The sequence below is a fragment of the Muscardinus avellanarius genome (genome assembly GCF_963383645.1).
Source record: "Muscardinus avellanarius genome assembly, chromosome: 9".
Lineage (NCBI taxonomy): Eukaryota > Metazoa > Chordata > Mammalia > Rodentia > Gliridae > Muscardinus > Muscardinus avellanarius.
The window spans coordinates 28,126,953-28,148,587 of NC_137795.1; the positions used below are offsets into that span (position 1 = coordinate 28,126,953).

General features: G+C 40.1%; 1 protein-coding gene and 1 pseudogene across 3 annotated transcripts in view; both read right to left on the reverse strand.

Moving 5' to 3' along the window:
- Positions 1-6,584: 6,584 nt before the first annotated feature.
- Positions 6,585-21,635, reverse strand: part of KLHL7 (kelch like family member 7) — a gene marked incomplete at both ends in the record, with an annotated part of 78,132 nt that continues 63,081 nt past the window's right edge. The window contains 4 exons of one of the 2 annotated variants that reach the window (XM_080701538.1): positions 6,585-6,868; positions 8,943-9,040; positions 9,626-9,827; positions 13,603-13,843. In XM_080701538.1, the coding sequence (XP_080557664.1) occupies positions 6,585-6,868; positions 8,943-9,040; positions 9,626-9,827; positions 13,603-13,843 (825 nt within the window). The remainder of the gene's footprint in view (positions 6,869-8,942; positions 9,041-9,625; positions 9,828-13,602; positions 13,844-21,635) is intronic. The other variant, XM_080701539.1, reaches the window with a different exon arrangement.
- LOC308267228 (heterogeneous nuclear ribonucleoprotein H2-like) lies at positions 16,394-17,706 on the reverse strand (annotated as a pseudogene). Its single transcript has 2 exons — positions 16,634-17,706; positions 16,394-16,581 (listed from the first exon to the last, which is right to left on the reverse strand). The product of its transcript is annotated as a heterogeneous nuclear ribonucleoprotein H2-like (transcript).

Here is a 21,635-nt window from a genome sequence, read left to right on the forward strand (position 1 = left end):
AAAAAAAAAAAAAGGAAAGGCGTTGTTGTCGTTAGGCCGCACTGCAACTGAGAAGTATTTTAACCCCTATCTTTGAGTGGGTACCACCCTCCTACACAGAGAAATCTTTGAGAGGATTTTTTTAAGTCCACATAAACGTTATTTGAAGTTATATCAGTCATCTAAGTCACTTTAACACAGAGAAGTAGCCTCAGTTTTTACCCAGGTGATGGCTTCAGATAAGGGGTTTCTGCAAACAAAAGCCCATATAATCCCCCTGCTGCTCCTCCTGTCCCACTGTGGTACTGCTGATTGAGCCGAGGGGCGTTCCACTCCCAGACCTGTATTATGTATTTTTTAATATTTGGAAACAAGGTCTCTTAATTTGCTGAGGGCCTCGCCAAATTGCTGAGACTGGCACTAAATCTGTGATCCTTCTGTCTCAGCCTTCCAAATACTGGGATTACAGGCCCTCGCACTCAATATCCCATATATTTTTAACTTTGTGGTTTCCAAGGGAACGGTACATTCATTTTTTGTTCAGACCTGATGTTGATCCCTTTACACACGGCTCCGTTTATTATTTTTTTTTTATTATTTTTTTGCGGTACTGGGGATGAAACCCAGGGCCATTTCTACCCCAGAATACACCCCCAGCCCTATTTTTAAATTTATTTATTTATTTTTTTTATTTTGGTGGTACTGGGGTTCCTGGAAACCCTTCTACCTCTGGGCTACACTCTCAGACCTATTTTTATACTTATAAAAAAAAAATTGGAAACAGTGTCTCTTAAGCCAGCGCAGGCGGCTGACTCTTGTCTCCGCCTCCCAAGTGCAGGGATTACAAGCGTAGGCCACCACGCCCGGCCCCTATTTTTTATTCTTTATTTCAAAACAAGGTCTCACTGAATTGCAAAGGGCCTAAGTAGCTGAGGCTGTCCTCGAACCGCTATCCTCCTGTCTCAGCCTCCCAAATGCTGGGATTACAAACGCGTGCCAGCCACCATGCCTGGCTCACAGGGTTCTGCCGTTTGCCTATCAAACATTTTATTTAAATTTCATCTGAACTCAACTCTTCAAGTTCTTCAAATGTCTTTTACTTTATATGCAGTCACCCCATAGTTCCTCTGGTGTGCAGTTTCCTTGTTTGCAAAGAGTATATCTGACTGTTGAATTCCAAGTTTGTCCCTGGTGGTTTCGGATAATTGGGCTAGGGGTGAGCCTGCTCCCTCTTCCAATTTTATTCAGTAAGTTATCTGCCATTACTGTTTAAAACACACACACACACACACACACACACACACACACACACACACACACACACACGGGATGGAACACAAGGGCATTCTACCATGCTACCTCCAAGCTACACCCCCAGGCCTATTTTTAACTCTATTTTGAAACAGGGTCTCACTGAGTTGCAAAGGGCCTAAGTAGGAGCTGAGGCTGTCTGTGAACCTTCATCCTCCTGTTTCAGCCTCCCAAATGCGAGTATTACAAGCATGCGCCACTATGCCCGGCTTATTACTGTCATTTTGATGCTCAAATTATCCCCAATTTGGTCAGTGGGAGTCCCTTTAAGCTTCCTTATCCTTTTTTGTTCCCTCCAATACTAGGGATGGTACCCAGGTGCATTCTACCTCTGAGCGACACCCCCAGCCCTATTATTTATTTTTGCGATACTAGGGATGAAATCCAGGGGCATTCTATCTCTGAGCGACACCCCCTGCCCTAAATTTTTATTCTTTATGTTTTGAAACAGGGTCTCACTGAGTTGCAAGGATTATAAGTAGCTGAGCTGTCCACAAACTGGAGATCCTCTGGTCTCCACCTCCCAACAAAAATAGCGCACCATTCCCTTACCAAGTGATGCCCCCCCCCCCTTTGTATGCTAGAGATTGAATTCTTCAGGGTCTCATGCTTGGTAAGCACATGTGCTACCACTGAGCTATACTCCCAGCTCAAGATGTTCACCGCACTGGTTTAAGAGACAGTTTCCAAATAAAAAGGTATAAAAATGGGTCTGGGAGTGTAACCCGGAGGTAGAAGGGTTTCCAGGAACCCCAGTACCACCCAAAAAAGAATATAACATGCAACAAGAACAGCATTCCATATTAAAGAGCAATAAAAAAGTGCTCTTGGAAATTAAACATGGATGGTGGAAAGAGAGTTGGAAGATACAACTAGGAGAATCCTAAGACTTGAATTAAGACCTTGAATCTTTCCATCTTGTTTATGAGAAGGAAAGTAAAGCTCTAGAAAGCACACACTTTCTAGTTAGTAGGGATATTTCAGATAATTTCAGATAATACTTGACCACTGTCAAGTATTTACCATCCAAAGCTAAGTCCAAAGACAGATCCTATCACAACCTAGCAACAAGGTAATGAGTCCCTCTCTCCTCCTCCTCCTCCTCCTCCTCCTCCTCCTCCTCCTCCTCCTCCTCCTCTCTCTCTCTCTTCTCTCTCTCCCTGCTCTCTCTCCTCTCTCTCCCTCCTCTCTCTCCTTTCTCTCTCTTCTCTGTCTCCTCTCTTCTCTCCTCCTCTTCCTCCTCCTCCTCCTCCTCCTCCTCTTCTTCCTCTTCTTCTTCTTCTTCTTCTTCTTCTTCTTCTTCTTCTTCTTCTTCTTCTTCTTCTTCCTCTCTTCTCTCTTCTCTCTCTCTCTCACTGGAATCAGAACATTGGCTCTGATTCCTAAGCTAAGCCTTTTCTCCTTGGAGTCCTGGCACCAGTCCCTGTTTTCACAGTTGAACACACTCAGGAAAGACTTTTCTGGCACTTTATAAAACTAGAAGGCAAAATATTTCTTGTGAACTCAGTTGATATTTCTTGAAACATCTGCTTAAGGAAAATGACACAGAAACTGATGAAAATATGTGAGCTTCTTTTAATGTCATAAAATTCCCTTTGAGATAAACCCTACTCTCTTCTTCCATGGTTAGTTGTAAAATCTGAAGTGACACTGGAAAGGAATGTTCTAACTAAACAATACATCTTCAACTTCATGTTCACAAAATTTTCAATGGTTTGAAAAATGAGTTAAATGCCAATAAAATATTTTAAATGAAAAAAAAAAAAGAACAGCATTCCATATTAAAGAGCAATAAAAAAGTGCTCTTGGAAATTAAACATGGATGGTGGAAAGAGAGTTGGAAGATACAACTAGGAGAATCCTAAGACTTGAATTAAGACCTTGAATCTTTCCATCTTGTTTATGAGAAGGAAAGTAAAGCTCTAGAAAGCACACACTTTCTAGTTAGTAGGGATATTTCAGATAATTTCCCAGCCCCAGCAAAATAGTTTTTTTTTTCTTCCTGTACTGGGGATTGAACCCAGGGGCATTCTACCTTTGAGCTACACCTCCAGCCCTATTATTATTCTTTTATTTCAAAACAGGGTCTCACCAAGTGGCAGAGGGCCTAAGTAGATGAGGCTGCCTATGAACCACAATCTTCCTTTCTCAGCCTCCAAAGTATTGGTATCACAAGCATGCACCACACCTGGGTTGTTTTGCTTTTTCCAAATTAGTTTGAGTCTTCTTATAAAGGAGGAGAATTAGAAACAGTGAAGTGCTTTTTAAAAAAGCCTGTCAGGCACCTGTTGTGAGGAAGAAGGGTATTTCAAAAGAAGGATCTATCAAGTATTGTATGATGCAAGCTATAAAATGTCCTTTTCAATTACCAGCTTATTGTGACTAAGAACTGGTCTGGTGTCAGGATGGAGCAGATTGGATTTTCATTAAGTTTTTGATATATGTTAACAGTATTAATCTTACAAAGCAAAATTTCCACTTGGGAGGCTGAGACAGGAGGATCGCGGTTCACAGACAGCCTCAGCAACTTAGCGAGGCCCTTTGCAACTCAGTGAGACCCTGTTTCAAAATAAAGAATAAAAAATAGGGTTGGGGTGTCACTAGGGGGTAGAATGCCCCTGGGTTGCATCCCCAGTACCGAAAAAAAAAAAAAAAAATCCTCTAAAGGAACAACTATGGAGTAGGAAGCAAATCCAAAATTTTTACTGCTAAAGGGCAGATAAGGCAAAAAGAATATAGACTTAGTTGGATAATTGTTTATTAAACGGCACATTATGATTTGTTAATATTGTCATATAAAATAATTCACGACTCAAAATTTTCACGAGACTATATGTATGTGAAGTTTTTGAAAGCCAGGCCACAGAGCCACAATTAAATTATCACTTTTTTTTTATAAGCAAGTTTTTCAAGATGTTAAACTTGTTCAAATGGCATTTTTTTCTAAAATTATACTTTAGAAATTATTGTGAATAGTGTTATAAAATAGTGTCATTGAAAAGGATCTAACCCTATCATACCAAATATCTGCCTAAAAAGCAAGTAGAGCACTTTGTAGGGTAGGAACTTCTTGGGGAAAAAGTAATAAAAAATGTGCTCGTTGGGTCTGGTGGCATACGATGTCATCCTAGTACTTGGGTGGCTGAGACAACAGGATAGCAGATTTGTGGCCAGCCTCAGCTACTTAGTGAGGCCCTCTGCAACTTAGTGAGATCCTGCTTCAAAATAAAAAATAAAATAGGGTTTGGGCTTGGCATGTAGCTCCGAGGTAGAATGTCCCTGGGTTCAATTCCCAGTTAAAAAACAAATACTTGGGCAGTGCTGCACATTCTACATCAATATCATACTCAATTTATATAACCACATTGTAATACCATAAATGGATATTCTATCCTCCAAAACTTTAGCCACATTTTCTTAACAGGATGCAAAATTCAAAACTCTTATTAAAATGTTCAGAATTGTCAATTCTACAGGCAAAAAGTCAGTGATTGTCTAAGGCTGGAGTGTCTGGGGGTGTAGACTGGGTTGAACAGTGCTCCCCCTATTCATGTGTCCTTAGAATTTCAGAAGGTGACCTTGTTTGCAGATCTAGGCATTTAAGGTCATACTTACTGGAGAGGGACACAATCCAATTGACTTATATTCCTAATAAAAATGCCACTTGAAGATGGAAATACACAGGAAGAAGTCCACGTGAAGACAGAAGACTGATGCAGCTACAAGCCGAGGAATGCCGAGGATGCTGGGGGAGGCCTGGGTGGCCTCAGAGCCAACCTGTCCTGCGGAAGTCTTGGTTTAGGGCGTCTGCACTACTAAACTGTTGTTTAAAAGCCACCAGATCTGTGGTAAGTAGCCCTAATTAACATGGCAAAAATGGGGAGTACAGGTTTCATTTTGGGGCAATGAAAACATTCTAAAATGATGGTTATATATTAGCAATATACTAAAAACCACTGCTGAATGGTATAAATAGGTGAACTGTATATGAATTACATCTCAATAAAGCTAAATATACATAAAACCCAACCATAAATATGTACCTATTTCTAATTCTTTTTGAAACATTCTTTTAACACTATTATAACCTCCATATACAGAAAATGGTGACATTAAAATAAAATATTGCTTCACAAATTTTCAAAATAACCATTATGTCACTAGCATATTTAGAAGAATGAATAAAACTGAGCAGTCTATTTTAAATTAAAATATTTACTATTATCAGATAAAAATATTGAGGACAACAACTTTACATGGCTCATTCCATACATAGTGAAAAGGCAGAACATTACTAGGAAAGAAGAAATTGGAAGCTGGGTTGGTAAACAACTTATGACCACGTAAAATCAACAGATAGGAGATGAGATATATTTAACTCAAATTATGACAAACTTTGAGAGAAAACTGTGTAATCCTCTGATGTGTTCTGATAAGAAAAAAATATCTTTTTAATTCAAAAGAAGTTCAAAGTCAACACTGATACTGTGGTACAACTCTCAGTGCTTTTCTAGAAAACTGATATAGTTTTATCTTTTATTAGTTAATCATTTTTAACAGATTTTATTTAACAATAAGGAAAGAAGATTCAGAATACTATTTTTAGTCACTGGGTAAAACCATATAAATTACTGATAAATAATGAATATTTCATGTTAAAAAGATGGGATATATTTAATTAGACTGAATATATTTCATGAGGTCTGGGGCATACTATTAAATCTCAAAATATATTTATGAAGTTCTATGAGCGTGTATATGCCTTGACTTGCTCTGTGTAATTTAAGGTGGAATACATTTGGCATTAAATGAAACAGGACGGCAGGCTAAACTATGTGACTCTAAGCTGCTCCACCAGTTCCCCATCTTGAGTTGCTAATTCATACTATTTCTTAGTTCTTGACTGAACAGAAACAGACCTAACTACATAGCACTTACATGACATATGAAAATAGAGTGTACAGCTGAGGCTGCTTCAGTGTTAGGCACCCCCCACTCTGCCATAATCAGTTATAAATTTGAAATTTAATAAATTCATTTTCAACAAATGCTTATAGCTAGCTTTTCAAGTTTTCTGGCTAGATATGTTCTTGGTTATATGGCCAGCTAAAATATGGTCTTTGGATTAAGGAAGTCTATATAAAAGAAACATTTATTTTAAAGGGATCTTACTTTAATCCCTTCAAACTTCCTTTACCAAAACACCAAACCAGAACTTTGTAACCAACTGTTGCAATAAAGCACTGGTGGCCATATTTTTGAGTCTCTGCTGGGTCTTGACTTCCATTCAGTTTTCAGGTTTCAAGTGTCTCTTCATTGGCTCCACAAGTATCAACAACACAGATTAAGCAACTTGTAACTGGAAAAGCACGGACTTTGGAGTTGGCGATCCATTTGTCCGTTTCAGTATTATACTCAAGGATGTGTCCTAAGCGGCCCACACCCTGAAAACCAGCCAAGACATAGATGATAGAAGCAACTGCTGCACACTTCACCGTCACGCCCTTCCATGGCATTGGTGATACCATCTTCCACTCGTTTAATTTAATATCATAATATTCCACATTGTCCAGACCACCTTCAAAAGAAAGCAACATGAAAAATGATATGAACAATTTTAAGATCTCTTCAAGTATTTTTAAAGCTGTACTCTATTCTGAAATAAAAATTCCAAACACAGAAATATAAGAATTTTACGAGGAATGTCCACATATTCACCACATAAATTTCTTTTCTTTTTTGGGGTGTGTGTGTAGTTGAGAGTGAATCCAAGGGCATTCTACCTTTATGCTACACCTCAAACCCATTTTTTCTTTATTTTGAAACAGGGTTTAAGTTTTGGGGACCTAAGTAGCTGAGGCTGGCCATGAACCTGTAATCCTCCTGTCTCAGCCTCCCAAGTACTGGTATTACAAGCATATGCCACCACACCCAGCTCCCTAAATTTCTATCCTTACTTTAACACAATGGAAATTTAAAATTTAACATAATTTTCTTTTTTATGTCTTTTCTCCCTTCTTTTTTTGGTACTGGGGATTGAACCCAGGGGCATTCTACCTCTGAGCTATACCCCCAGCCCTATTTTATTTTTATTTTGAAACAGGTCTCACTAAGTTGCTGAGGCTGTCATCCTTCTGTCTCAACCTCTCAAGTACTAGATTACAGGCATGAGTCACCCACCTGGCTCAATACTCATTATTTTTACAAAATTAATGTTTTATTCTGGAAAAATTGAGTAAACCATAATTTTCTCTCTGATTAACTTTGATTATGATTATTCAAATGTCTTTCTTGTTCTATCTTTTAGCAGTTTATGAAAAATAGAAATGGATAAGGATGGAAGAATAAGTTATTTATTATACTCAAGTAATCCTTAAATACTGATTTACATGAAGCTTGCTGACTATGTTTATTCTTAGTTTAGATTTTCCTTTAAGAATTATTTAAGGTTCTTTAGCACATTATTATTTAAGAAAAATAAAAGGGTCAAGCTGGGCATGGTGGTGCACACTTGCAATCCCAGTACTTGAGAAGCTGAGACAGGAGGATTGCAGGTTCATGGCCAGCCTCAGCTACTTAGGGAGGCTCTCTGTAATTAAGTGAGACCCTATTTCAAAATAAAGAATAAGCCGGGCGTGGTGGTGCATGCTTGTAATCCCCGCGCTTGGGAGGCAGAGACAGGAGGATCACGCAGCCACGCGCTGGCTTAGGAGACCCTGTTTCCAAATAAAAATAGGTCTGGGAGTGTAGCCCGGAGGCAGAAGGGCTTCTAGGAACCCCAGTACCACCAAAATAACAACAAAAAAAACAACAACAACAACAACAACAACAAAAACAAATAGATCCGGGCGTGGTGGTGCACGCTTGTAATCCCTGCGCTTGGGAGGCGGAGACAGGAGGATCATGCTGGTTCGGAGCCAGACTCGCTGGCTTAAAAGACCCTGATTCCAAATAAAAAATATAAAATAGGTCTGGGAGTGTAGCCCGGTGGGAGAAGGGCTTCCAGGAACCCCAGTACCACCAAAACAAAAACAAAAAACAAACAAACAAACAAACAAAAAACAAATAAAGAATAAAAAATACAGGGTGGGAGTGTAGCTCAGAGGTAGAATGCTCTTGGGTTCAATTCCCAGTACTGCAAAAAAAAAAAAAAAGTAAAAACAAAAGGGTCAAATAATATTGACGTTTTATTTAAATATCAATATAATATTGATATTTACAGGCAATGTTTAAAAATGTTTAGTAGGAAACTTATTTAGAATCTGGATACAAGGCCTAAAGTTTCTATGTAAAAAGTTTTAAAGAATTTTTTTTAAGGTTCAAATGTTTCTATTACTCAATAGAGCAAAGTTTCTGTTGTTCAACTGAGCTCAATCTGGTGTGATATCATTCCCTAGGGGGCTATGGAAATATATATATATATGCCATCTGAAATTGTTACAATGACTGGTGGCTGCTACTGACATTTTATAGATAGATAGGAATGTTTAATATCCTACAATGTTTTATAAAATGTTATTCCTCAGAAACTATAAAAATAGAATGATGCATGTAATAAATGACTGTATTTAGATTTTAAGAAACACTTCAATAATTGAAGATAAGTATCAGTAAAATTGATCAGGATAATTGAACGGTGAGTTAACATGTACCTAAACCATTCTGACCACCCACAGCAAATATCTTGTCTTTTACAAATACCAGCCCATGATTCTTCCTGGGCTCAATCATTGGACACAGCTCAGTCCATCTGAAAAAAACAAAACAAGTTTTCAGTTTAGCTACACTGACTGGATTCCCATCATCAAGTAAAAGATTAGAGAAACTAGCCGACCATTTCTTTAACATTTTGCCTTTTAAAAAGTGGTTGTTTCTCCTTTAAGGACAATTTTATTTAATCATCTTTAAAAAGAAAAGTATCATTTGATAAATATGAATCCAAACATACTTTAGAAAGCATGAACCTGAAAAGACATTATACCTAGGCATATGATTTATGAATGCCATGAATCAATGTAACATATCTACTTAAGGGCAAATTTACTTCTAATTATAATCCCCCCTCTACTTTATTTCCTAATCTTTCAAAATATGACTTTGATGAGTCAATAAGATGTGTCTTATTCATAGGTATTTACTACATAAGCAAGAACAGAAGAGGGGCACCAACAGGATAAGGTCAAGTCACTTCTGAAGATATAAAAGAAGAGCCATATCATTCAAGTATGTGTACATTCTTAACTAAATTCTTCTGTTTGGTCTCTTCTGTCTTTTCACATCTTCCTCCTCTGAGCTTACAGAATACATTAAGAGTGAAATTTACAATGATACCTACGTTTCTGTGGCAGGATCATAAACCTCACAGGAACTAAGCACTCTCCCGGAAACATTGTTTCCTAAGCTCCCACCACAAACATAGATGAGGCCATTGGCTTCCACCATCCCGTGGCTGCAGCGCTGAGTCAGCATGCTGGGCTTTGTGTGCCAGCTTTCGGTTCTGGTATCATAGCACTCAAATAAATACAGAGCTGAGTTTCCTGTTTTAAGAAAAAGAAAGGTCTCATTATACTTAGTGTATATGTGGGTCTGGAGTAAATCAACTGTAGAGTTAAGCCATAAATTAGGAAAGGGAAGAATTCAGGGGTTGTGGAGTTATTTTTATATTCAACAAAATGTAGGAATAGTTTAAATCTGTATAGACGCTAGCAAACATTAAACATCTTAAAAAGCAAATTTGATGGAAAGATTTATTGGTAATTATATTTTAGGAAGAGAAGCTGGTTTGATATCAAAATAAAGATAAGAAACATTATATACGTCTTCAAACCCAGTTATACATGCTGGGGATTCTAAACTTCAAATGTTCCTATAAAGTGGAAAAGCATAGCTACTTCCTCTTGGTAAATCTACACCTTAAAGAATAAGCTACTATTTGATAATATTCTAAGGCTTACTTAATATTCTATAATAGCTGCTACATCATTAACATAATTATATATTCCAATTGCTCTCAGTGATTATGTGGGTAAGCCCTGAAGTCACACTGGTCCATCCTTTGGTATACGCACAAGGTATCAATGTAGTTTCTGGCATATGCTGATTACATATTTTAAGGGTAAAGGATAAATTCATCATGTTTTGTAACTTTTGTGTATTATAGGTGCTCAAAAAATTGGAAATATTATTAAAGATTAAGTGCGTTTTCCCCCTCCTAATAAAACTATTTCTCTCTCATCTTTCTGGGAAAATGATTTAAAAGTTATCTTTTTAATATTCCATTGCAACCAAAGCCTAGAAAAGTAAGGATCAGAAGATGATGAATAAAGAAGCACTGGTCATGGGAGTAAACTAATGTCTCTCTCTTTTTTTTGTGGCACTGGGAATGGAACCCAGAGGCATTCTACCTCTGAGTTACACTCTCAGCCCTATTTTTCAGCCTTTTATTTTTTGAAACAGGGTCTCACTGAGTTGCAGAGGGTCTCATTAAGTAGCGTGGCTGTCTGTGAACCACAATCCTTCAGTCTCCGCCTCCTGAATGCTGGGATAACAAGCGTGCGCCAACACGCCTGGCTTCTCCCTCCCTCCTTCCCTCCCTCCCCCTCCTCCCCCCTTTCAAGTTCTCAAGTTTGGGTGGTAACAGGTACTAGGAACTGAACCCAGGACTACCCTACAAGACCCAGCCTATAATTTGTGTGTGTGTGTATGTATGTGCGCGTGCGTGCGCGCATGTATATGCCTGGTACTGAGGATTAAGCCCCGAAGCATTCTGTCTATGAGCTATACTCTCAGCCCTATTTCTTTTAATTTTGAAACAGGATCTGATTAGGTTGATAAGACTATTACTACTTACTGAGGCTGCCCTTGAACCTGCAATCTTCCTGTCTCAACCTCCCAAGTACTGGGATTATAAACTTGCATCACCATGCCCAATTTTTTTTTTTTTTAATTTTGAGATAGAATCTTGGTAAGGTGCCCAAGCCGTTCTCAAACTTGCAATCCTCCCCTCAGCCTCTGAGTAGCTGAGGTTATATATATATTTTTTAACATTTTAAGTATTCCAAATTTGGTAGATTTAGGCTGGTGGGCTCTAAGGTAAAATATATAGTATACAATGCGTGCACGCGTGTGCACACACACACATATTTTTTAAAAGACTAAGCAAAAAAACTGACCTAGGAGCCAGGTATGTTGGCACAATTCTGTAATCCCAGTAATAAGGAGGCTGAGACAGGAATACTGCAGGTTCAAGACTAGCTTCAGCAACTTAGCAAAATTAACCTCAGTAATTTAGCAAGACCTTATTTCAAAATAAAAAAATAAAAAGGGATGGGAGGTAGAATGTAACAGAATTTAATCCTATTACCGAATAAAAACATGACTTAGTAAATACTAAAGAAATGAAGTTATTTACTCTATCACAAAACAGTTACTATATTCTTCGTTATTGATTGTATTTGAAATATGCTGTATTATGACATTCTGTAAAGTGATTTTTTTTTTTTTTTTAAGTACTGGGGATTGAACCAGGGGCATTCTACCTCCAGGTTATATGGCCCAGCCCTATTTCTTATGCTTTAGTTTTGAAACAGGGTCTCACCAAGTTGCAGTGGGCCTAAGTAGCTGAGGCTGGCTATGGACCTGTTATCCTTCTGTTTCAGCCTCCTAAGTACTGGGATTAGAAGAGTATACCACCATGCCTGGCTAAGAATATTTTTAAAGAGAGGAAAATAAGCCCAGGTGTGGTGGTGCATGTTTGTAATTCCAACACTTGGGAGGCTTAGGTGGATCGCAGGTTTGTGGTCAGCCTCAGCTACCACGAATCTCACTACCTCAGCCTCAATGAAGCCCTTGGCAATTTAGTGAGACTGTTTCAAAATAAAAAATAGGGGCCGGGCGTGGTGGCGCACGCTTGTAATCCCCGCGCTTGGGAGGCAGAGACAGGAGGATCGCGCTGGCTTAGGAGACCCTGTTTCCAAATAAAAATAGGTCTGGAAGTGTAGCCCGGAGATAGAAGGGCTTCCAGGAACCCCAGTACCACCAAAAAAAAAAAAAAAAAAAAAAAAAAAAAAAATAGGGCTGGGAGTGTAACTTGGTGGTAGAATGCTCCTGGGTTCAATCTTCAGCACTGGGGGTGGGGGGAGGGAGAAAGAAAAAAGTTACTTATTTTTTTGTGGTACTAGGGATGGTACCCAGGGGCATTCTACCTCTGAGCTACACCCCCAGCCCTATTTTTTATTCTTTAGTTTAAAACAGAGTCTCCCTGGACTGCAAAGGGCCTAAGTAGCTGAGGCTCCCAAATGCTGAGATTACAAGTGTGTGTCACTACACCCACTTTAAAACATTCATTTAGAAAAATTAATCATTTTGCCAGGCGTGGTGGCACACACCTGTAATCCCAGCATTTGGGAGTCTGAGATAGAGGATCATGGTTCACAGACAGCCTCAGCTACTTAGTGAGTCCCTTTGCAACTCAGTGAGACCCTGTTTCAAAATAAAGTATAAAAAATAGGGCTGGGGGTATAGCTCAGAGGTAGAATGCTCCTGGGTACCATCCCTAGTACCACAAAAAATAAGTACCTGAAGCCATCAGTGAACCACAATCCTCCAGTCTCAGCCTCCCGAATGCTGGGATTACAAGCATGCACCACCATGCCTGGCTGTAAATTAATTATTTAAAGGATAAAGTAAGCCTTTAAAGAAACAGGCTTTAAAATGTGACAGATGTATGTATGTATGTATGTATGCATGTATGTATGTATGTATGTATGTATGTATGTATGTTGTGGAACTAGGGATGGAACCTGGGGGCTTTCTACCTTTGAGCTACACCTCCAGCCCTATTTTATTTTTTATTTTGAAACAAGGTCACACTAAGTTGCGGACTATGTATGTTGCTGAAGCTGGCTGTGGACCTGAGATCCTCTTGTTTAAGCCTCCCCGTATTGGGATTACAGGCGTGTGCCACTGCACAGGGCTATATGTATTTAAATCACCAGAACACTGGGTGTGGTGGTACATGCCCATAATCCCAATACTTGAGAAGTTAAAAAAGGAGGATTGCAGGCTTGAGGTTATCCTTAACAAATTAGCAAGACTTTTGGCAACCTAGCAAGGCCCTGTTTCAAAACAAAAAATAAAAATAGGGTTGGGGGTGTTAGCTCAAGGTAGAATGACCCTGGGTTTAATCCCCAGTGACACCAAAACAAAAAAAAATTACAAAGTAATACCAATAATACCAATGTTTATTCAAACATGAAAGCCAAGAAAATTGGCTTCAAAGCATTTCCCTCAAAAATATTAAGAAGTCCTTACCTACTTCTGAACCTCCAGATGTATAAATTTTGCCTTCTGCAGCACAGGCAGCAAGGCTGTCTCGAGGAGTTGGAGGGCCCAGTTTCGAATACCAGCTATCCTTCACCACGTTATAGCAGTCCATCCGTTTTATAGGGAAAAGCTGAGAGCCACCCAAAATATATACTACATTGTCCCAAAACACACATGCTGCATCTCTACGTTTTTCAAAGGGGCAGCGAATGTCTGTCCAGCTATAATCCTGAAACAGAAAAGGACAGGAAGCTTTAAGTAAGGAAAAATACAAGTGAAAAAGACAAAGCAAAGATATAGCCAGGAAAATACAAAACACAGGAATATATTAATTTACGAGGAAGCATACGAGCTTCCCTAAGTTACTGAGGCAGGCCTTGAACCTGAAATTCTCTGTCTCAGCCTCCCAAGTTCTGGGATCGCAGGTACGTGCTAGCATGCCCAACAATGTATACAAAGTGTTGACTTGAGACTATTGCCAATTTAATCTGCCTTCTCCAAAATGCTGATTAGTTGGGGCAGGAACAAGAAGGCGCATAACTGCTTTGAGTATTTTCTGGATTTAAATGAACTAGATCTGTATACATCATTATGACTATCTCCTAATTCCTTCTGTTCCCTAATACAAGAAAACTCTAAAGTGTTTTTGTTTGTTTGTTTGTTTTAGCAGTACTGGGGATGGAACTCAGGGGTATTCTATCTGAGTGACACCCTACCCCTATTTTTTTTCTTCATTTTGAAACAGGGTCTTACTGAGTTGCAAAGGGCCTTACTAAGTAGCTGAGGCTGTCCGTGAACCTTGGTCTTCCTGTCTCAGCCTCCCAAATGCTGGGATTACAAGCATGCGCCACCATGCCTGGCTAGTTGTCGTGCGCGCGTGCGTGCGTGCGTGCGTGCGTGCGTGCGTGTGTGTGTGTGTGTGTGTGTGTGTGGTATTGGGGATGGAACCCAGAGTCCTTCTCCGGGCTATACTCCCCAACCTATTTTATATTTGGAAACAGGGTCTCACTAAGTTGCTGAGAGCCTCTAAGTAGCTGAGGCTGGCTTCAAACCTGCATCATCCTACTGTCTCAGCCTCCCAAGTACTGGGATTACAAGCGTGCACCACCATGCCCAACTTGCCTTGTTTTAAAAAGTTTTTTTTTCTTCAAACGTTAATATATTTATCCTCTTTCTGCTAGATATACAGACTGATATAAAAAATTAATATTATTGCCAGGCGTGGTGGCACACGCCTGTAATCCCAGCATTCGGGAGGCTGAGACCAGAGGATCGCGGTTTGCGACAGCCTCAGCTACTTAGTGAGGCCCTCTGCAACTCAGTGAGACCCTGTTTCAAAATAAAGAATAAAAAATAGGACAGGGGGTATAGCTCGGAAGTCAAATGCCCCTGGGTTCCATCCCCAGACCAGCAAATAATAGTAATAATAATAATAATAATTAATAATAATAATAATAATAATAATATTATTATTATGAAGCTTAAACTGCCAATTTCTTCCTGATGCTTAAAGTCAGAAGTTATTTTGTGGGCTTCTGTGAGGTATTGATTTCCTTTTTTCCCCCCCAGTTTTTTTTTTTTTTTTTTTTTTGGTGGTACTGGGGTTCCTGGAAGCCCTTCTACCTCCGGGCTACACTCCCAGACCTATTTTTACATTTTTTAAATTTGGAAACAGGGTCTCCTAAGCCAGCGCGCGCGGCTGGCTTCGAACCTGCGCGATCCTCCTGTCTCTGCCTCCCAAGCGCGGGGATTACAAGCGTGCGCCACCACGCCCGGCCTCCCCCCAGTTTTTAAAAGGAAGATTTATTTAACAAGTTTCACTTAGTATAATATACCTAAATGGAAATCACAATACAAGGAAAGATTTCAATTAAAGCTTCAGAATTTTATACAAACGATATGACCAAACTTCTAAAGTATTGGTATTACAGCTCAAAATTGTCCCAGATCTTTAAAATAAAAAAGTAAAAGTGTACACTTACGTGCCTTACAGGATATTAAACCACAAAGCTAGAATTAACAAACATGCCAAATGTTTTCACTTTGAACCACAGACACAGCTCCTATAGTTGAGTGTTACAGAAAAGCATGTTTCTTTTTTTTTTTGTGGGTCTGGGGGTGGAACCCAGGGCATTTGACCTCTGAGTCACACCCCCTGCCCTGTTTTTTATTCTTTATTTTGAAACAGGGTCTCACTGAGTTGCAGAGGGCCTCACTAAGTAGCTGAGGCTGTCGCAAACCGCGATCCTCTGGTCTCAGCCTCCCGAATGCTGGGATTACAAGTGTGCGCCACCATGCCTGGCTGAAAAGCACGTTTCTAAACATGCATCTGAAGTTTTCAATGTATTGTGGTATAAGAGCAACATTTAACATAACTGAAACTGCTTTAACCTAAATATGCTTACTGCTTAGGTACACTCCTACAACATAACTTGAGGAAAGTTGTTTTAACTTTAATAACAATACTGAACTTTGTTATTACATCCTAGTTGAATGTTTCAGTGTTCAAAATTACTGAGCTTAAAGTTTTAAAACAATCTTGACTTCCACTGTACAGTAAGCACGAATCACAAGCCTGTAATGCAAAATTGTTAAACTTAATTTTTGTTGTTTTCCTAAAACAGAAGAGAGAGAAAGAAAGAAAAAGAAAGCTGACCAAGAGTAATGAGAATCCATCATTCCATTACCAAACATACTGGATAGACTACACATTCCTCCCATTTTATTCAGCTCCCATAAATGCACAGCTTTTTTCCTGCCATAGCTCCTTAGTGCCCCTCTAAGTGAGGTTTGACTGATAGTCACTGGTGTTTTCCTGCAGAACTGGGTCATAGCCAGTCATGCTGCTCTGACCGCTGTAAACCCTCCATATCCACCACTCAGCTGCTGGCTAGCAGGGCCCGTAGGTAGACTGCTTGGATAAGCCCATCCCTCCCATCATTTGGCTGCCATAAGCACCACTTGCCTCTGCTGTAGAATTCAGAGAGTTCTATATAGCTGTGGTCATAAGCCCGGCCACTTGTTCCTGCAGTAGAATTCAAGAAAAGCTCCACATATCTGTGCTGCATGTTAGCTTTATCTTTTGTCACAGCAGCCATGGCATCTTCAGGAGTAGCAAATTCAACATCTGCCTCGCCAGTAACCCTGCCATCAGGTCCAATTTCAATGTGTACTCTCACAGGGTTCAGAGGGGAGAAAAAATTATATCATTTTTGGTGACTCTGTAAAGTAAGCCCCTCTTGTGCACACAATGCCCATGGTGCTTTGGAAACTGGACCCACCATCTCCGTATCTATGATCAAATTTTCCTGAGGAACAGTAATTGAGGTCTTTTCCAAATCTATCAGCCCCAAAGCCATAGCCATCGTTATAGCCACCATAGTCGTCAGAGCCTCCATATCCTCCACCGTAGGCATCCTGCCTCATCCTTTCAAACCCAGCTCCTCTGCCGGCTCCCGGCCGGTCGTAAGGACCTGGCCGCTGCATAGTCATGAGCTTTCGAGGGGGATCGTAGTGGGCTCGCACTTCAGCCCTGCTACTCTTGAAGACTTCAATGTGCCTGTGCCCTATTCTTTCCTTGTGTTTCTTTAAGGCCTTTTCAGCTATCTCCTGGGAAGCAAAGTGCACAAAGGCCTCCCCTGTGCTCCGCCCCTGAAAGTCCACCGGCAGTGTCATCCCATTTGGCACAATTTCCAACCCTGAAAAGAACTGAACAATCTCTTCATTGCTACAGCCAAATGGGAGTCCTCTAAGCAGGACGAAGCCATCATTGGCAGTATCAGGACTATTCGGACCTGTATGCTTCAACACCCAATCCATCTCAACACTGTTGGACTTGAATACTTCAACATATCGGTGTCCTATGGTTTCTCTGTCCTTCTTCAGAGCCAGTTTCGCTTCATCTTCAGATTCAAGTTCTACAAACGCTTCACCACTTGGTCTGCCTTCTCTGGTATAGATGAAATGAATACCTGATGTGCCATTTTGGATTTTGCAATCGGAGAAGAAGCACATCACTTGGTCAGCTGAGCAGGACCAGGGTAGGCCCCTGACCTTCAACACGAACCCCTCCCTGCCTGTGCTCAGCATCATGTTGACTGCTGGGACTCTTGGTGGCAAGCTTGGCTCAATGGAATTTTGATGTAACAATAAGAGAATGCCTGAATGAATTACACTTTATCCTTAGACTAGAATGCTACCAAGCCACGTAATCAGAGAGATCTGCCCTGACCTCTAAGGAGCGGCTAATTCTCCTCCTTCTTCCCTCAAATGGCTATAGCGAGATGGTAGACGACAACCAGAACTACCAAGGTATTGATTTTCTATAAATATTTAGTTGAGTCAATGCTGTCCACCAGACTTTTTTTTTTTATACTGAGGATTGACCCCAGGGACATTCTACCTCTAAATGACACCCCCAGCACTTTTTTATTTTTTTATTTTTAAACAGGATCTTGCTAAGTTGCTGAGGGTCTCACTACACTGCTGAGGCTGGTCTCAGACAGGAGAACCTCTTATCTCAGCCTCTCAAGTACTGGGATTACAGGTATATGCCACCATGTCCAGCTTCCACCAGACTCTTAAAAATGTGGCATTATGAAATACTTGTTATGTGTTCTTAGTGTGGATCCTCACTTTTTTGTCCCTGACAATTGAATGAACAACTCACATAAGGGATGCATAGCAGCACCCTGTTTCCCGTGATTGGGGGCACCTGAGGGTGCTTCTGCCCACCACCCACACATGTGCAAGATGACCCCAAAGGTAAAGCATATGACCCTTTCTTGGGAAACAAAGTTAGTGTTCCTGGTACCTCTGAAAATAAGCATCATCAGACAGGAATGCAGACAATCTCCAATCTCACTCAGCAAAATGCTGTGAATGACTTTATGCTGAGCTCTCTCTGGGAAAATTTGTTACCTATCAGGTTAGTATCCTGTGTGACAGATATTCATTGGATTAGATCAATGTATCATAAGAACATAAGAAATGTTTTTTTTTTTTTTTTTTTTTTTTTTGCAGTACTGGGGATGGAATCCAGAAGCATTCTACCTCTGAGCTATACCCGTAGCCCTATTTTTAGCCTTTATTTTGAAAGAGGGTCTCACTGAGTTGTAAAATGCCTAAGTAGTAGCTGAGGCTATCCACAAACCTGGATCCTCCTGTCTCAGCCTCCCAAATGCTGGGATTACAAGCGTGCACCACTATGCCCGGTTAGGAATGGTTTCTTAGGGAAAGAAAAGCCCAGCCAGGCATGGTGGCACACAGCACACACCTATGATCCCAGTACTTGGTGAGCTGAGACAGGAGGACTGTAGGTTCGATGACAGCCTCAGCAGTTTAGCGAGGTCGTGCTTCAAAATAAAAAACAAAAAGGGCTAGCGGTGTAGCTCAGAGGTAGAGTGTCTCTGGGTTCAATCTTCAATACCATAATAAAACAAAACAACAACAACAAAAAGAAGAGCCCCTTTGTAGGGATTTTGATTCCTGATGACAAATGAATACTGAATAGTATTTTAGGTGACCAGAGAAACAATGTTAATTAGGACTTTATCCTCAAATTAGTCTTGATACTCTGACACCCAATTTATTGAATAATAATTATTAGAAAACTACGTAGGAATGGCTCCATAATTGTAAAGATATAAGAACATTTTCTCTTGCTTTTTCTTAATTTTAAGATGACAAACCTAGTCATTATTCTTTTATCTGATATCTAGGATCTGCTACTCTACAAAAGATAACTGCCCATGTAATAGAATAGTTGGGATTAAAAGGCGAAAACATTTTTTTTTTTTTGCCAGATGTGCTTTAATATTTAGACACTAGGATAAGAGGCTCCAAAGTCTTAAATAATTCTGTAGAGTTTGGTAACAGGATATTATAATTTTCTAATACCTCTCAAAAGCCAAAGTAGGGAATGAACTGTTCCTCCTGTGTACCTGTCATATAGGGCTTGGCTATACTTCAAATTTAAGAATTAAAATATATTGGCTTGAGTTAGGCGTGGTAGTACACACCTGTAATCCTCGTACTTTGGAGGCTGAGAGAGGAGGATTCAAGTTCAAGACTAGCCTCAGCAACTTAAGGAGACTCTCAGCAACCTAGGGGGACCCTGTTTCAAAACAAAAAATTAAAACAAAGGGCTGGAGGTGTAGCTCAGAGGTAGAATGCCCTGAATTAAATCCCAGGTACCAAAAATCAACAGGTAGCTAGCTTTCTTGGAACTATAGGTGGCAGGAATAGGGAAAAAAAAAAAAAAAGATTAGCCTATGTTTGTCTGGGGTGGGGTGGGAGGAAGAGTATGGAGGAATGGGAATATAGACTTATACCTATTTGCAATTTGGACCACTACTTCTCTAGAAATCCTTAAATTTTTTGCTTTGTTTTAAAGTTTGAGATGGGATCTTGCTATATTACCCAGGCTGGTCTCGAACACCTTGGGCTCACTCCTGAGTGTCAGGACTACAGGTGCACACTACTGTACCAGGCCCTCAGTTTTTTAAATGTTTAATAAGTTTTAGTAACTGTCAATGGTTATTGTACATGCCATACACTAAACTTGACAAATACTATGATATTCTGCCCAATAGTCTGTCTTCTAGTTAGATAAGTGAAATGTCTTCCATAAGCATTTCTACCAAGAATACAAAATAAACTTAACTCCAGCTGAAACTTAATGTTTTATATTTGGGCTCATTTAAATACACTTGTAAGCCGGGCATGGTGGTGCACACTTGTAATCCCTGTGCTTGGGAGGCTGAGACAGGGGAATTGCGCAGGTTCGAAGCCAGCCTCAGCTACTTAGTGAGACCCTGTTTCCAAATAAAATATAAAATAGGTCTGGGAGTATAGCCCGGAGGTAGAAAGCGTCTGGGTTCTACCCCTAGTACCATACACACACACACACACACACACACACACACACACACACACACACACATACACTTGTAGCTGGGTGTGGTGGTACATACTTATAATCCCAGTACTTGGGAGGCTGAGACAGGAGGATCGCAGGTCCAAAGCCAGCCTAGGCAATTTAATGAGGCTCTTCACAACTTTGTGAGATTCTGTTTCCAAATAAAATCGGGCTGGGTATAACTTGCAGTTAGAATGCCTCTGGGTTCAGTCCCCAGTACCTCCACCCCCTAAAATATATACACTTGTGTTTGAACATCTGCTTCTTCTTTGTTTATGCATGGAAGAAGCAAAGCTTGTGATCTTTGTGGGGTTTTTTTTTTTTGTTTGTTTTTTGTATTTTATGAGTATGGATAGGCCTCCCTGGGAAGCCTACCTAATTTCCTCAATCTCTCCATCATCCAAAATAGAGTACTAAAAAGGTGATTTCATCTTTTTCCCTGTGATAACTAATTATACCACTTAGGAGATAAATGTGTGTGGCTAGGGAAACAAGGAAGGTGGGGAGGAGGGTTAGTGGGAAGTTAGGCTCGTCATTCCCTAGAATGAACTTTAGGCCTATCCTAGTGATATAACCAGTTCAAATGTGGGACCTGCAGGTGAATAGAGGGTTATTTACAGTTTCCTGCATCCTGATATAAGGCAAGCTAGAAGAACATGGAGTTTTCATGTTAGTATGAAGATGGACAAATAGTTATACACTGGGAGATACCTACGTGTGGATAAGGGAATTGTTACTTTATAATATAATTTAGCCAGGCGTGGTGGCGCACACTTGTAATCCCTGCGCTTGGGAGGTGGAGACAGGAGGATCGTGCAGGTTCGAAGCCAGCTGTGCTGGCTTAAGAGACCCTGTTTCCAAATAAAAAAGTATAAAAATAGGTCTGGGAGTGTAGCCTGGAGGTAAGAAGGGCCCCTGGGTTCCATCCTCAGTACCACCAAAAAAAAAAAAAAAAAAAGATTTTGCTTTGATATACCACCCATCTATATAGATAAACAGATGCAAAAAGACTTTTCCCCTTGGTTTTACTAAGCCTTTGTTGCCTCTACTTTAAGATGCCACATTCTAAACATTTTTTTCAAGCTAAAGACTCCTTTCCTAT